Source organism: Aptenodytes patagonicus, chromosome 18 (assembly GCF_965638725.1).
Source record: "Aptenodytes patagonicus chromosome 18, bAptPat1.pri.cur, whole genome shotgun sequence".
Classification (NCBI taxonomy): domain Eukaryota; kingdom Metazoa; phylum Chordata; class Aves; order Sphenisciformes; family Spheniscidae; genus Aptenodytes; species Aptenodytes patagonicus.
The window spans coordinates 3,004,293-3,018,960 of NC_134966.1; the positions used below are offsets into that span (position 1 = coordinate 3,004,293).

The 14,668-nt window shown below is 47.1% G+C and overlaps 1 protein-coding gene across 1 annotated transcript in view; it reads left to right on the forward strand.

The window, feature by feature from the left end:
- The window catches only part of CACNA1B (calcium voltage-gated channel subunit alpha1 B), a 308,891-nt gene that overhangs the window by 260,777 nt on the left and 33,446 nt on the right, over positions 1-14,668 (forward strand). The window contains exons 33-37 of the mRNA XM_076355414.1: positions 3,920-4,036; positions 7,138-7,203; positions 7,885-7,976; positions 9,923-10,073; positions 13,657-13,784. Of these exons, the coding sequence (XP_076211529.1) occupies positions 3,920-4,036; positions 7,138-7,203; positions 7,885-7,976; positions 9,923-10,073; positions 13,657-13,784 (554 nt within the window). The remainder of the gene's footprint in view (positions 1-3,919; positions 4,037-7,137; positions 7,204-7,884; positions 7,977-9,922; positions 10,074-13,656; positions 13,785-14,668) is intronic.

Here is a 14,668-nt window from a genome sequence, read left to right on the forward strand (position 1 = left end):
GTGACTACGGCAGAAGTACCAAAGTTGAAAGGTAGTAGGGAACAGGGAGAGATCTGAGCATCACACACTCATAAAATCATTTTCCAGTGTTCCTGGCTCAAGATGAAAGGACACGGCGCGATATGCCCGTAATGGCAGAGTCCCCAAGACACAGAGAAGTGTGGCAAAAATCTTCAGCCTCTTAAAATCAGCAAGGGTTTTCCCCAAGCTTCAAAGGAAGCCAAGACCCTGTGCAAGACTCAGTAGCTCTTCTTCAGTGCTGGCAATGCCCTGGACACTTAAATGGGAACACAGCCACTTCCTCTGCAGTAGTTCCTTAGCAGAGTAAGTTAATTCATGTCGATGCAAGATGAAGAGAACTGCCAAAGCTTCCCGAGTGACCCCATTCTTGGCTTGGTCAGACTCCTCTTCCCACAATTCTTTGCAACTTTGGGTGAGCCCTTCCTTCGAGGACAGAAATCTGAAGTTTCAAGTCCGGGGGTTTGTTTTGTTCTGCAACTGGGCTGCAGGGATGAACAACCCAACTTCTGCTGAGTTTATTGCTTTGTGGCAGTGTAACGTAGCCTCCTTCACTAGATCCTGCAGAGCACGTCCAGCCATGGCATAAACCCCTCATATTCCTATTGCAGGTTTAAAAATCCAAACCACTAAATGTACTGAGCTGGTGGAGCTCATTCTGCACCCCTGTGGACAGCAAGCACAGCTCCTGTTTTGGGAGGCAACCACTCTGCTTCTGAAGATGCTGGAGGAACAGATCTGGGCAATGGCTGTATGCCCTATTCTTCATGGTTTTTTCTGCTTTTCAGTATGGAAAACACCCTAAGAAAGGGTAAAAGAGCAGGCTGCCCATGGCAGGACAGCAATCAAGGCCAGTTCTTTTTCCATGATGTCTGTTCTCCCTGTTTCCCTCCTGCTTTGAAGTTTGCTCCAGGGTTGCATTGCTCGGCCAAGCTTTGGTCACGCTCCTGTTGCGGGAAGTGGTGGCTGTGCCCGGCTGTGCCCAGACCCCCCAGGGCCCCCCGGGTGGCTGGGTGTCTTCGGTACCAAAGCCCCCTCTTTTAGGAAAATAGCGACAGGCCAGGGGGAAATGTTTTTCAAACATAATTTGCTAGTCCTCAGGTGGATTATAAAATCATAAAGCTATGGTGCCTCTTGTAAGCACCGGTCAGCCTTTAGCATCTGTGCAACAGAAAAGCAAAGAAAAACCCAGAAAGAAAGACCTTGATAACCCAGAAGGTGATCATGTGTGTGTGTGTCACATGTTACAGAGGTGGCTAAGTGGGAGGAGAATTGATGCAAAACACTGCTATACACAAGAAATATTGCAATGTGGAGTTTCCCCTTTAACTGCATGCAATTCTAATACCTGCCTGGACAGTTGAGTTGTTGAAGGATGGGTTTTCTATGCGGTGTGCCGAGGGTTACACACGTGGAGCCCTTCCATCCATCACGAGCGTGTGTAATTGTGCCTCCCTACGAACAGCGCAGAGAATGGTCCTTCGAACGGTCTGCGAATGTTGGTGACGGTGGATTTTCCTGGGTTGCGAGTGATTCCCCGTGGAGCTGAGGCTTTCGCTGCGCTTTAGGAAATGGCAGTGCATGAGTCAAACAGGGAGGGTTTGGGGCTGGGGGAAAAAAAAAAAAAAGGTTATGGACTGTTTGTCCCTCCAAATCCCAGGGAGTAGGGGGTTATAGACGTAACCGTACAGTTTTGAGCCCCCTGTTTCGTATTGCATGTATACAGACTATCCTGTATAAAGCCTCATGTAGCACAGGGATAGTCTGTGCTAAGTGTGACCTTGCGGTCAGCCTAGACCAAAGCAGATGTTAAGCATCATGTCAGCTGTGATTATGAGATTATAGCAAAGTCTGAGCAAAACAACATTCTTGCTGTTAAGCTGCAGTGACGTGGGAAGAGGGAGGTAAGGCAGGTTCATATGCAGAGAGATGGATCCTGCAGACGCTGCCTGTGCATGTGCTCCTTGGAGGAGCATTAGGCCTGTGCACAGGAAAGATCTGGCTCGAGCGTTGCTCCAAAGGTAATAATTTGTCAGACTTGCAGGCTTGATGCCCGAGTGCCATGAACAATACACATAAGGTCTGATCCAGTTCCCGCTGGTGGGGAAAGTTTCCGTGATTAAAATGGGCTCTGGGTTAAACCTTTGCCCTGCACTGAAACCCCCTGCAGCTGCTCTGTGGACGTGTATCAGCCTGCACCGCGGCCAGCACAGGGGGAACGGGTTACTAAGGACCAGATTGCTGACGGCACCCGGTTATCCAGCCGTGGTCCGGCTCTGCCCCCCGGGTCCTATACAGCCCTTACATGCTAAGGTGAGTTCAGCTGGTATTTTGTGAAGGGAACGAAACCGATGTGAAAAATAAAACAGAGGCTGATGCTAAGAGACAAACATTGACTTTTTAGTGCTTGTTTTACTGACCTTTAACAACCCAGGGGAATCCGTGCTTGTGTTTTGCCTGCCAGAGCTGCTTTCTGTTGCTGATTTGAATGAGCTCACTGTTGTCTGCTCTTTCATTGAACATACCTGTGCTTTTCTCTTTTCTCTTTATTTGAGGATTGAGTCTGATATACGGTCTGTGCCTAACTCTGAGCTGCTTGCGTTTTTAACATGAGAGAAACCGAGTGCATGCCTGAGACTGATTTCTTGAACTCTTTGATGGGATTGGTGGAATGTGATGCTAATGGCCCCAAAACTGAGCTGGCATTTAAATAAATGAATAGATCCAACAAGCCCCTCAAATTCAGCATGAGCTCTGTAGCCAAATGAGCAAGAAACGTGGGTTAGTTCAATATGACTGGGCGTCTTCTGGTAAAACAATAATACAAGGGAAAGACTATTTTTGCTCATCTTTACCAACAAGAGCTCCTTGTGATTATATTTTCCACTCCACTGCTTGACAGTTTAAAGTGGGATGCTTTCTCTCTTTAGCTAACTCAGTCAAATAAATGGCTGTGAATAGAGATTCACAAATAAGTGATTGGAATCAGTATGGAAAGGGGGGATATTTTTCATCTCCTTAAACTAGGAGGGCAAGAGGGATCTGGCTTTTGCATGTTTTGTTTTGGAAAGAACCCTCTCTAGATTAGCTCATTGGGGCAAGAAACCTCTTTTCCTCAAAGGAAAGAAAAAATGGGGTGCGGGGTGGGGAGAATCATACAAAACAAATGGAAATCAGAATCTGTCTCCAGCAGTTCTTTGATCCACCTGCAAAGGCACATTTAATAATAATTTAAAAAATCAGCAGGTTCCTAAGGCACCCTCCTGCTGTTGAACGCTCAACCTCCCCAATTGATTTGCTGCCATTGATCCATCTTCCAAATAGTCTTGCTGGTGCCATTTCTCCTTGACGAGCCTGTCCAGTCACATGTTGTATAAACATTTTAAACCTCCAGGTTAGAAAACATCCTCATTCTTTCAAGGATGTTTTAATCCTCACTGGACAATGCCTTTCTTTGTTACGGTAGAGGCTATATATGCATTCCCTTGCAACTGTCTTGGCTTAAGTTCAAGTCATTGTAGAAAGCGAGCTGACCAAGACTTCAAAACAACCTCATTCTTTACAAAATGATAATATGGCACCATTACCTCTCCCTGAGTCTTTAGGGGGAGAAAAATCTGCCTTACTCAAAGAAAACAAGACCTCCATGGACAGCGTGAAAGGGCCTTTTCCTTCTCTATCATTGACCCAGTAGCAGAGGGGAGGGCTCTTGTGGAGAGGGATTTTCTCATACTTGCTGCATGTGGAGTGATCTGCACTGACGAATGTTTCTTTTGGAAGGTTTTCTGGTGGCCGATTTGCTGCTTAGATCGTGAAGCTGGTAATTTTAATTTCTTTTTTGCGGGCTGTGGTTTCTAATCGCGTTAATTTCTGAAGGACACAAAACCTTTACTTTCCGCAGGACAACTTCATCAACCTCAGCTTCCTGCGGCTCTTCAGGGCAGCGAGACTTATCAAGCTCCTTCGCCAGGGTTACACTATCCGCATCTTGCTCTGGACGTTTGTGCAGTCTTTTAAGGTGAGTGTTAGGCAGGTGGGAGGCAGGGAAGAGACGCGGGGAGATGGTAACGCTTGGCACGTCTGTATCATTGTCCATTGAGTATCAAAGAGCTTCCCCTTGCCAAGGGAACGGCCTCTCTGCACCTCTGCAAAGCAATTACAGGAATATTAATTCTGCAGAAATGCTAACTGATTTGCACTGAACATCCCCTGAACACTGTAGGTGCTGAGCATTTTGGAAGATGAATCTGAAAGCCGGATGGCTACTGATGCAGACTTGCAGCAAGTGCGCAAAGCTCAAGTTGCCCTTGAAAACTACCACAAAATCCCTGTGGCAAAATCATGAGACTTGGCTATTAGCACAAGGAAATGGTAGTCTGACTAATAAGTGCCTTAATGCACTGCTTTAAGTTTGCCTGCAGCGACTGCAAGGTTTCAGTCTTGGTAGAATTTGATAGAAGTGAAACCCAAACCATTGCATTTTGGTAATATAAACTGTGAAGCTGTATAACACAGGGCTGTGTTTTTATGATGTGGAGGATTACAAAAATGATTTTTTGTTCTAAAGTCGAGATACTTGCTTTCCCTTGTTTCCTTTTCCCTTGCCCTTCCCTCCCAGCAAGCCTCAGCATGTCGTGGCAGCTGGTACATTGTGGCGCAGGGGCAATCGGCCATGGCAGCTGGATATACACTTCTGAACTGAGTGACCCTCAAACAACTGCCTTACAGCAGCTTAGTTCTCAACCCATGCTTAGCTTCGAGATAGCTGTTTTCCAGATCTAAATAAGAGCCCACATGCCCCAAAGCTGGTTATTTTTAACAGCTCTCAGCTGGTTTGCAGCCCGTTTCCACAGCTTGTTGTGTTTTAACTCTGGTTATGGGGCATGTTCATGTTCTGCAGTGCAGAGGAGATCATTTAATATGAAATCAGGATTTTGTAGCACTGATACTGAGCTCTAGCACACTAGTATTTATTGACTGTGCAGCTGCAGGGTGCAGACCCCCAGTCCCATCACATGTAGACCCTCTCCCAGAAAGGAACCTCCCTGATTCCGGAGATCTCGCAGGACTTTCAGAGAAATATAAGTAGAGAGGTGATGTGGGAAAGCAAAGCACAACGAGGTCAGGGAGTGGCCGAAGATGGATCTGTTCACTAGCTCGCAGCCAGCGAACTTCATCTCCCGCTCGCTGGCGCAGTGCCACGCTCCTGAGCACTGCCCGTGCACGTGGTGGGTGGCTCGGCGAGCCTGGGGACCATACCTCTGGCTTTGCACAGGGTCTCGCCTTCTTTTGGGCTGAGCTCTGAGGTCTGCGGGTGATAGCTTATGTCCTGGGTGCTGTTGCAAGCTCAGGGGAGCTTGCCTGCAGGTCGGTGCAATGTCAGGGTATTTTGCATGGTGCTTTCTGGAAGGCGTTATGGTGGCAATTGGTATCTAATGATGCAGAGTGAGGTGGGATGCAGAGCAACTGGTTGCTTTTGCTTTAGCTCCGCTTTCAAATATATCATGGCATCTGAGTCAAAACGATGCAGAGAGGTTATTTTAGGTGATAAAACTGTGGGGAGGAGTGTGCTTTCTCCAAAAAGGGAAAAGACTTTTTAAGAGAAGAAAGGCGTTTCTCTCCTGCGGTTGCAGAGAGATGCCGGGTGGCTCTGCCCACGCTGGGCTGGGAGCGCTGGCCAGCCCCATGCAGGCTGCGAGAGAACCGGGATGGAGAACTGGTTTCGGTAGGGCGTGAACGTGGCTATTGATCTGCACCAGAGCTGGTTGAGAGGGAAGTTTCTATTAGACCTTTTAGACTATAGAGGCAAAACCTTTTTGGAGGGTGGAGATGGGAACATAGCGATTGCTTCTTTCTACAAGCAACCTGGAGAAGAACTGCAGTCATCCGTGCTGTTATCCCATGGCCAGGGGTGGGAGTGAGTGTTGTATTACACTGTACGTCCCTTTGGGAGACACCAGACAGGCAGCTGGTGCTCTCGTATTCAACTTCTGTGTTATGTTTTCATCCAACCATCAAGCAGCTAATGGAAAGGGCCTGCAATTTGGGGGTTGCAGTGCCTTAGATTTGTTAGGTCGTGTTTTCCTTGAAGGCGGATGGAGGTGGTGTTGCTGCTGCTCTCACCTTGTAACTCATGAGGAATCCTGCAGCCAGGAGAGCCTCTACCAGAGGCTGAGACATGGGGTCTGCAGGTATGAGATGTTGCCACTCAGGAGAGTGTCCTTGGACTGTGTAGTCTTCGCTGGATCTTGGGAGAGGGGCTCAGCCAAGGACCTTTTCAGTATAATCCTGACCCTTTCCAAAGTGTGTGTGCAGAGTGCTGCCCCTGAAGTGGAGCCGAGACACTTTCTGGGCTGTGTGGGGAGCTGCTTGGCCACCTTTCCCCCATCCCTGAGCTCTCGGTCCTTGTCCCTTGTGCAAAGGTGTCCAGCAGAAACCACATCAGCCCTTTGCCCCATGTTTCTTACTGGGCTCCCTGTGGGCTGCATAATCCCTCCCCTGCCCCGAGCATCACACGGTCTAGCCCTAGGGCAAGGGTTCTCATTTTTTCAGCTATTACTAATTAAGAGGCATTAATTACCCATTCATTTAGCCTGAGTGGAAAGTAGCTATTACTCTCAGTTTGGGTAACATAATTACATTGTAACCTTCACTGATTTCTTGCTAAAACTCAGAATCTTTTTATCCTCCTGGGACCTCAATCTGTGCCTGTTTCAGAGCAGGAACTTGTTTCTTGGATGTATATTTTTTTTGTCATACTAAATTTACAGCAAGGTCATTAAAAATTAATGCTCATATAATTATGCATAGAAAGTACCAGTGCTTGCCAGTAGCTCCAGTGCTTGCTGCGGAGCTTCTTATTTTGTTTTCCCTGCTTACTGCTTATCTGCTTGCAAGGATGTATAGAGAGCCCTTGGAAAGCCCAGACTGTTTTGTGATCGATGAATACCTGGCTGCAGGGGTTTGTCTTCTGAAGGCTGCCAGAATTGTTCATATTCTCTTCCCAGTCCCTTCATCTGAAGGACAAATGCCACAAAACACAGTGCTGCCCAGGAATTAAATGCTACCGGCTGACGTATGCGTTTGCTGTCATTAACACTGCCTTCTCCTTTTCCACAGGCCTTGCCTTACGTGTGTCTCCTCATTGCAATGCTCTTCTTCATCTACGCCATTATTGGCATGCAGGTAAAATTTTAGCTTTAGGTCATAAGTAGCCTGGTTTTGTCCCGCTGGTTCAGGGTGCAAATAGGTTATTGCCTGCGCAGCAGGATCAACACCTGACTTAGGATGAGGTGAAAGTCCAGTGTCAGGTAAATTAGAAGTGCAAAAAAGGCCACTTCTTCTAACTTTATTGCCAGTTCTTGTGTTGAACGTGGCCCTGGGTGTACAGATATTTCTGGGTGTACAAAGGGAGAGCGTGGGCAGGCAAACTGGCTGCGGGTGATAAGCCTGCAGCACAGCATCGCCGGAGGTGGTGGTGGGCAGCCGTGTCTCCCACGGGCAGGGCACGTCCCTTCCTCTGGGTACAGGCATATCAAGAGGCTGAGAGCAGGGAGCAGCTCAGGCACTGCACCTTTCTGAAAAGAAATGAGGCAGTTTTCTTGACCTGGGATGGAGCTGAACTGTGGTGTTGGAAAGGGTCTGTGTGAAGACGAAGCACATTAAACTGATTTTTTTCCCCATTTGATCTCCAGAACACATTTTTATCTCCCTCTTCAGCACAGAAATTATTCTAGCTTTTGAGATCCCTTGAACCAGGACAAGTTCTTTTCCTGCCTTTTCTCCCAACTCCGTTTGATCTGCCTTTACTGACCACGTCCACGCGAGGATGCGTTTGGCCTGAATTGCTTCTGTTTTCTGTGGCAGGTATTTGGAAACATTGCACTAGATGATGAAACCTCCATTAATCGGCACAATAACTTCCGTACCTTCCTCCAAGCCCTGATGCTTCTGTTCAGGTAAGTAGAGTATAAAATACCATAAGACTTGCATGCAAGCAATAAATAAGTCCTTGTTTTCCCATATACCAGTTTAGCTGCTGAGACTTAGGCATCCTCTAAGGAAGTTATTTGGAGTAAAGCATCCGTTCCTGCTGCCTCCTCCTCGGCGTTAGGGGTTGGCCTGTCACATCTCCGAATATGACAGATCTGATTCAACACACCAGCATCTGCACAAAGTGACACCCGGCGCTGTGACACCCCACATCAACTCAGGCGGAAGCTTAATATAAGAGAGAACCCCCTTGTTTAACTGATCAATGTCGTTCCTGTCATGAAGCTTACTATTTATATTTTTTTAAGAGTGCGAATTCCTTTAATTGGTCATTTTTGCATTACCAACAAGTTAACACTTCATACGTCAATGCCACCTCTGCTTCAGAGTGAAAATGTTTCCGTCTAGGTTCATTCTGCCTGGAAACGAAGCATTTTCAAATGAAAAGAAAAAAATCAATGAAATGGCAGATTTTCATTTTCAGACCTGGCAAAAATGAAGTGCAGGCCCTGCTCCAAATCGGGGCAGCTTGGGGAAGATTTCACTTATCTGGATGTGTGCCGTGCGGTGTGGAGGCACAGTGGTTAATAACTGCTCTGGCCCCACAAGGGCCTGCCAGCTGTGCCAAGGCTCGGTTCTGCAGATTACACAGCGCTCGTAACTGGATATCTTGCCTGGGATTTGGTTTGCATAGTTTCTGTGAAGCCAGACGGAAATGAAATTAGCCTTCTCTAGCTCAGAATAATCACTCGACTCAAAACTCTGAATTTTAATAAAACCGGATAATTATTCAGTCTTGTGTCCAGACCTCTTGGTCCCTTTCCAGACCCACGCGGCAGCTGCAGTGGGACAGAGGGGGCAGAGGCAGCAGGACTGCGATGGGGGAGCGGGGTTCTGCACAAGGGAATGGGGCTTCAGGACTCAGTGCCACCAGTGGGGGAATCTGCTGTAGAGTAATTCAGAGTAGCCTGGAAGCTATTTCACTTTACACTGAGCATCAAGTTTTCTCAACAACCAGGAGGAAGGCTTGTGAGCTGGCTCTGTGTACAAATTAGCATGGCTGTGAACAACACGGCAACAAGATGGGCTGTTTGTGGCACTGTGGAGGGATGCCCCTAAAAGCACCTCTGAGTGTGGTGCAGAAATTACAGAGGGGAAAATCTGAGGTTACGTAGGAAGTCAGAGTAAGCGAACGTGGGGATCCCCCAGCTTCCGATCCATGTGTGCACGTTGCAGGGGCTGGTTTATTTTGAGGACAGACCCTCTGGGACTCCAAATTTTTTCCTTTTGGCTATTTTTCTCCCTATAGAAGTAGAAGTTAGAGGGGGAGGAGGGAAACGATGAAGAAAACCCACGAGACTGTCATGAAAAAGGGACCCAAGTCACTACGACCAACTTCAATGTAGAAGGTCGGGGATCTCCCTACTGAGATCACTATGACCAACCAGGCCATCCTGGTATCTCTGTATCTGCCTCATAAAGGAAATAAGAGATTCAACTGAAGAAGCCTGGTTTCATTTCCCCATTGGGTTTACAGCCAGCACTAGGACAGAAATGTTAGCTGCCTCAAAAGGGAACAATCTAAACTCTGTTTACTTACATTTGCACTGGACATGTTTAAATCAGTCTGGTTTTATTCTCCGTAAAACCAATGAAGCTTAGCCTACCTGAGCCTGTTCCGTTTCTTTTACCCCCCTGTAATAGAGGGAAATGTTCTTTCTCCTTTCTTTTTCATGTCAGCAGGCTGGTAGTTCAAATTCAGAATATAAATATAGTCTCTCCACCTGGACACAACCTTCCACCTAATTAATTTAGTTAATTGGGTGCAGTAATACCGCAAAGTGGATGCCCCCCCAGGTCTGTAATGGGGAGGGAGTTGGATGAGCTCACCCTCTGCCCTCCCTGTCTGCAGGAGTGCCACGGGGGAAGCCTGGCACGAGATCATGCTGTCGTGCCTGAGTAACAGAGCCTGCGACCCGCTCTCTGGCCTCACCAAAAACGAATGTGGCAGTGATTTTGCCTATTTCTACTTCGTGTCGTTCATCTTCCTGTGCTCCTTCCTGGTAAGTCGGTCCCGATCTCTCCCAGAGCAGAGATGCCGGTGTGGTTTCCCCCCCAGCCCTTCCCTCCCCACCCCCTTGCTTCCTCCTTCTCCCTAATTATGATTTATACAACATTACAAGAGAGCTTCAATAAAAACCATTTATCATCCTGGTGATATAATCCCTTTAATCCCCAAAGAGATCATTTAGTCATTAAAGGGAAGGTTTTTATCTTTCTTCTCACAGGGGGGTCTAATATTTGGAATTAAGCATTAATCTGTTTTGTCTTGATTTGTAACATGGGCCTTTGAAGAAGGGGATTGGGGAGGGCGGGGTGAGAATGGCCAAGAAACATTGGTTCAGAAGTGCTTGCAGCAGGCAGCTGGGAGCATCACACTTATTTGATGCCTTGTGTTTTGTTTTGATTGCCAAATAAATGCAGTGATCGTTTTCTTCTGCAATGGTGCCGGGAAAGCTTTAGACATGACAGTACACAGAGCTGTTGTACTTGATTCGTGCCCGTGGCCATCAGACGGGGCTGGGTCTAAGCTTTAATAGGTGCCACTGTCTTTCTGATCACTTGCATGCATAAAAAGCTCTCTGCTCTTGGGGCTTGGTTCACTTTCCTCTGCACCACTGGGACAGAGGAATGGAAAACCAGGGACAGGGACCCAATTAAACTTCAAGCAGGAAGAGATTAAAGTCACAGCTCTGAAATGTACCAAAAAGCAACGTATCAAGCCTACATTCAGTTCCATGGGTTTGCTTTAAAAGATAAAATTTGATGCTTTGTGCAGTTAATTCCTGCTATCATCAGAAACCTTTAACCAGGAAAAAGAGGTACACGTGGCAGTCTGATGCTGGGTATAGACAGACCAACTTCAATGACCCCTACTGAGATCCTTTGTCTGACTGCTGTTGCCCCTTTGACATCCCGTGGTTTATTTCTGCTGCATATATTAAAAAACGCGGAGCCCTGAAAGCTTATACAAAGTTAATGCTCCATTTACTGATTCCTTCAGCACTCTGTATTTTAAAGCCAATTTTTTTTCTTTGTACAAATCCCTAACCCAACATCAGACATTCTCATTGTTATTTTCAAGTGCATCATTGTTCCTAAAGCTTTTTCTTTAAAAAAACCCAAACAACATCCCCCCAGACTCACCCTCCCTGGCTTATATCAGCCATCCCACTCGAAATGTAGTAGCAGAATTGGAGGCTGGAGCACATCTGTGCAAAATACAGCTTTGCATAAGCTTTGTCCCTGAGTCAGCGCTCCCGGAAAACCCCGTGAAACCACACCCTGGGCTTGCTGGCAGAGAGAGGGGAGAGCCCTTGCGAAGAGCAAAGGCAGGGGGGGCAGGCTCCAAAAATAGGCAGCGGAAAGCCAAGCAGCTGGACTGCTGCGGGACAGGGCTGTAACTCACTTCTTAAAATGCGTTCAGCACTTCATTGCAATGAAACATGTGGTTCCCCACAAGCGATTAAAGCGTTGCAGAGCCACAGCCTTGCCAGGAGGGCACGTTTTCATGGTTTGTTCGATGTTACATCATAGATGGGGGGGGGAGTCGGATAAAAAGTATTTGGTTTTAAATGTTGTTTCTGGCTCTTTGTGGATGTCCACCCTGACATAATTTTCCTCCTGTAATTTACACTGTTGAAAAATATAAATTGAAATTTAAAAATATACAGGAACTTTTGAAACAGCTGTACGCAAGCAAGGGAAAACTGTGCCAAGCCATGGCTGGAGCTGGGAGTAATGGAAAGGGGCTTGGGATTAAGGGGCAAACTCTCAAGAGTTTTGCTGTCTCTTGGTGCTCTGGGTGTACTGTGTTACATGTGGGGTGCCTGCAGCACATGAGTGAGCCCTGCTGATGTGGTTATAGTGCTTCCAGTCTTTGAGTAGCTTATCGAGAGCTGGGCTGGACATCCCTGTCCAGTGCTGCATCGCACCGAGATCCCAGGGCTTGTCTAGGCTGTGTTGCACAGAGACTCTGCGAGCATCCAGGAACAGGGGTGGCACAAAGTACTGGCTTGGTTCCCCAAACCCAGCAGAGCTGTTTAGTGTAGTGCTGCATTCGAGCTGACAAGCCTTAACGCTCAGCTGCAGGAGTGAATTCATGCACGCTGCTGCAGAGGCAGAAGCCTTGTTTGCAGCCAGGTTCGCCTGGCTGTGTGCTGTACAGCATGGCCCGGAGAAGATCGTTGGGTGGTGTAAGAAACCCCGGTGCTCTAGTGTAGGACATTGATATGTTGGGGGTTGGGTTCTGCTCCCCGCTTTCTGTTGGGGTAGGTTCTAAAAGTAGATGGACTACAGGTCTGTGAAGTTCCTGATGGAACTTCCATTTGGTGGTGACATGGTGATTTGTTATGGACTCTGCTTGTCTGTACTGGCGGATCGTGTGTCCCAGCAAGAGCCAAGACCCCTTCCTCCCTTCAGATCACACAGGAATATGCGTTCTTTAAAACTGCATGAACTCCAAACTCTGATTTTCTTTTAACGACCAGCAGACCAGCCGGGGACATCCATATGCAGTTTAATTCTGCTTATCCCCACACGAGAGCTCACAGGCTGCTTCACCGCAGTCCTCCTTGCTCAGCGTGGTGCAGAGGAGCAGCACCCACGGCAGCAGCTCAGCTCCCCTACCAAAAACACAACGAAGGTAGAAAGGGGTCTTGTGCCGGTCAGGCCTTTATCTGGCACAGGAGCATCTGTTCCCACCTGTCCTCCTGCTCTTCCATTCTGCTGGATGCAGCTTGATCTTTTCCTGTTGAAACTCTTCTGTTGGCTTTAATAAGAGGAGAATCTTAATATGCCAGAAGCGTTTGCCGGGCTCTGTGTTAGACAGCGCCCATTAGGGACAGGAGCCTTTTGTGTGTCCTGCACCTCGTCTTTCTGGGGATCTTTGAAGGTTTAAATTGTTGAGTCTAAAATAGGACGTTCAGGCTGAAGAATGGTTTTTCTTCTAGCTGTTCTTGTCTTGATGTGCCTTGATATGAAATTGCTGGAAGAGTTCACATCACCCAGTTGGTGAAGCAGCCGCTGCAGCCCATGTGCTGGTCTGTGCTGACATGGGGTGAAGAAGGGGCGAGGGAGAGGTGCTGAGCCAGTCAGGCTCTGGGATGGGTCATCTGGGCATCACCAGTGATGGGGATGTGGCCAAACTGTCCATGGTCAAAAGCCGTGGCAAACCTGCCACGTACTGCAGAGCTGGAAGTGGCTTGCAGCGTGCAAGGGAAGAGGAGGTGGCAGCAGGGTCTCCAGGGACCCAGGGCTAAGTTTGTAGAGTTTATTCTCTGGAGTGTGGCTGTTTCTTGTAGAAAACACACACCCTGCTAAGGGAATCATACCTGCTTCCCTTCCAGCTTCTCTTCTCTTCTCTTCTCTTCTCTTCTCTTCTCTTCTCTTCTCTTCTCTTCTCTTCTCTTCTCTTCTCTTCTCTTCTCTTCTCTTCTCTTCTCTTCTCTTCTCTTCTCTTCTCTTCTCTTCTCTTCTCTTCTCTTCTCTTCTCTTCTCTTCTCTTCTCTTCTCTTCTCTTCTCTTCTCTTCTCTTCCCTTCTCTTCTCTTCTCTTCTCAACTGCATTATTGCTTCCTCTCTGCAGATGTTAAACCTGTTTGTGGCTGTGATTATGGACAATTTTGAATACCTGACAAGAGACTCCTCCATCCTTGGGCCCCATCATTTGGATGAGTTTGTTCGTGTCTGGGCTGAATATGACCCAGCTGCCTGGTATGTACGCTGTTATACTTATGTATGGAGAAAAGGATATACATTGTGTGTAAATACCATACCTACACACACAAACAGCCTGTTCTAATGTGAGTACAGCTCCAGAAGGAAAACGACTCCAAAGCTTGAGGTAACATTGGTGGTAAATGCTCCAACTTCAATTCACTGTGCACTGGAGATGAACAAACCTGATGTCATTACAAGGGCATTTCCTTCAAATAGACACGAGATAGACATAAACCAACAAATCAAGAAAGCAAAATGCACCCTCCTTCCCACACACACAGAGCCAAAAGTTAATAGGGTAAATTCAAATGATCGTGGCTAAATGGCCAAGTAGAAAAGCTGTTTAGCGTTTCCAAAAGGAGCTTTGATTGCCTTTGGTTTCTGCGTCCCAGTTTGGAGATAAAAATATGCTGAATCTCTTGCTATTGGCAGCACTTTAGGTAACTGAGAGGCTAGGCCTTGTTATACCTCATTTGTGTAGCATTTCTCTCCTAGTTGAGAACCACCTTAATGGTTTCACAAATCCTGTGCAGAGACCTGAGACCACACAGAAAAAATTTCAAGTCTTCAAGATGCTCTCTCTCCCTTAAAAGGACATGATGTACCCCACTGCTTTGCATCAAGTCCAACGGGCTCAGACTTCATCATTTGCTTTCACCCACCTGTGAGGCAGCAGGGAGTGACTTGATGTTTCTCAACGTAAGGGTGGTTTGCTGAAAACGTGATTTTTAAACGGATGTTTCTCATCAAACCCAATGTTTTGATGTTGGAAGCCTCCTTCTAATGACATCAAATTGTAGAAGGGAATTTTGTTCTTCTAAATAATATTTTAGCTTTTGGACTTACAGGTGAAACATAAGACGTGTGAAATAATAATA